The sequence below is a fragment of the Montipora capricornis genome, chromosome 7, assembly GCF_036669925.1.
Source record: "Montipora capricornis isolate CH-2021 chromosome 7, ASM3666992v2, whole genome shotgun sequence".
Classification (NCBI taxonomy): domain Eukaryota; kingdom Metazoa; phylum Cnidaria; class Anthozoa; order Scleractinia; family Acroporidae; genus Montipora; species Montipora capricornis.
Genome location: NC_090889.1, coordinates 50,414,711 through 50,417,210, shown reverse-complemented (window position 1 = coordinate 50,417,210; position 2,500 = coordinate 50,414,711). Strand labels below are relative to the sequence as shown.

General features: G+C 40.0%; 1 protein-coding gene across 1 annotated transcript in view; it reads right to left on the bottom strand.

Annotated features, from left to right (window-relative positions):
* LOC138056280 (uncharacterized) overlaps positions 1-2,500 on the bottom strand; it is a 20,409-nt gene that overhangs the window by 8,089 nt on the left and 9,820 nt on the right. The window contains exon 2 of the mRNA XM_068902068.1: positions 1,564-2,500. This exon is cut by the window's right edge and continues 403 nt beyond it. Within this exon, the coding sequence (XP_068758169.1) occupies positions 1,564-2,500 (937 nt within the window). The remainder of the gene's footprint in view (positions 1-1,563) is intronic.

Sequence of the window (2,500 nt, the reverse complement as noted above, 5' to 3'; positions counted from 1 at the left end):
GATTAGAACTAGCACTTCACATTACATTCTAATCAGTTAAGTCTGTTGAAATATAAGTGCTACACGGCCAACGTTTGTAAAAACGTAACCCTTCCTTGTATTTACAAGTGCAGCCGAGACGTTGAACCGGGGACTACCAGGATGAAATATTCGACGATTGGTCAGAACGGGGCTTGGACCCGGGATCCTCGGATCTCAAGGCAAGCACCCTAACCCCTGGACCGCACTGTCTCCTAACGCAAATAGCTAGTAGGAGCGAGTAAAAAGCTATACAAATTAAACTGCACTGCCGTGACACAGTCTTTTTAAATTCATATTAAGACAGCAGACCTATCATATCCAATGAGTCCTTTGCTGAGAATTTGGTCAATGATCACAAAGATGGACACGGCAATAGCGGGAACTCCCCATCCGAACAAACAGTATCTCACTAAGCGTTTATTCTGGTGTCCTTGACGATTCGATCCACGTCCGCCGTCTAGGTTCCAGAAAAAAATCGATTTATAATAATAATAATAATAATAATAATAATAATAATAATAATAATAATAATAATAATAATAATAATAATAGTAATTATAATAATGAAAAAAAATACTTTGTTCCGATTGGCTAAGAGGAGCGCAGTTCATGTGTAACACCAGTGCAAGAAAGTGCAATACCAGTGCAAATTACACATCGAAATTCTGGATTATGATTGTTGAATAGACAATAGGGTTTGGTTCAGAACAAATCAAATCTTTTGTTTTCAAATCAAGCGCGCGGCCTGGATGGCGCAATTTATGGCGCAATTTTTCCCTGATTGCGTGATACGCGTGTCTTCATTCTGCTTAACCATCTCGACTTTTCTCATATTTTATTAATTAGAAATCACATGATTTTTGTCATGCTATTTGGAATTAATAAGCACTTGTAAATTTTTTCAAAGACGAACAAAATTGCACGAGCCCGTAGGGCGAGTTTAACTTGTCTTTTTTTTTAAAAGACTACAAATTGAAATCGCCATACGGGATCGTGTAATTTTGTTCGTCTTTGAAAAAATTACTCTTGCTTATTCATTCCAAATTGCACTCGAAATCATGTGACTGCCTATACGACTACTAACAAAAATCGCTTTCTTTAAGTCTCAAGGTTCTTTAGCCGAGCACGACAGCTCTACTAACTAATTAACTTAACCGTGCTTCATGCCCCCTTTTCGGCCTGTGTCCAGAATGCATGTAATTAAATTTGACAAGCATCACGAAGTGTCTGTCCACTTGCTCTCCTCCCAAACTTCAACATCGTTCGCGTGCGGGAATACATGACAAAAAAAGGCACAAAATGCCTCTTAAACTCCAGTCCTCAAAGTTAAAGGTAAACAGCTACATTTGCTCCAACCAAAAAATAGGAAATAGGAAGCAAATGCTTAAACTTAAAGGGACACACTTCGTGTTGGATGTCAAAATAGGGCGTGCATCTAATTACGTGCATTCAGTGCTGGACATATAAGTATAAGTGTTTTTGGCGGGAATCTTCTTTGAGAGTACCATTCGCCCCAAAGTACACGTACTCTTATCAGCTTACCAGAGGACGTAAAGGTCTTGTGTACATCATACGCCTTAGCATTCATCCACGTGAAAGAACATAAGACAAAGTAATGAAGAAGAATGGCAATGACCTGGCATTGCTCATGACTGGAAGTCTTCATTCCTGCGAGAAAGACGCCCTGATACAGCAGCAAAGATAGCGACAAGTTGATGATTATCCTTCCAGGCAAGTTGCGCAGTTCAGAAAATAGAGTGTAAGTCGCTAACAGGAGAAGAAGGGAAGCCAATGACGTAATGCAGCCAGAAAAAGTCATAATTTGGAGAGATATTGGCGTTGTTTTAGTGAGGTAGCCTGCGCTTGGCTGTTCGGAAAACACTGTCGCATTTCTTGAAAAGTTGACGCAAAGTAGCAAAATATTCCTGCGAATTGTGTACCTTGTTTTCCCATAAATCTTGTGGTGAGGTTTAATGTAGACGGTACCATTAGGTCGTTGTTCATAATCGCTCTGTTTGAAAGCTACGAAAGTGCAGTTCAAATTCAACAACTTTCTTGTTTTTTTACTCTGGGAAATGGGCCCGTCAGGTTGTGGTGGGTGTAAACTGACAGTGCTTTGACATTTTTCAACGTATGGGTCGTACACCTCGTTAGCAGCATAGTACCAAACGTGGCTTATCTTTCGCTCCAAATCCATTTTTTCGTCTATGACTGTAACCCTGGTCTCGAATGAGGAAGTAAAGTCAAACAAGATAGTCAGAGGCGGTGGAGGAAGCGGACCAGTTTGATAGAAACAATCGATCTTTAAATAGCTGGGCTTAAATCCGTTACACAACGCGCATTGCAGATTTCGAAATCTTATTATCTTGTTTATAATGAAACAAACAGGAAAAGCATAACCCAGGCACTGTGATTGGCAATACGATCCATTTTTCTCCCGACAAATTGCAATCCCCGAACAGTCTTGAAAACGAGGGAT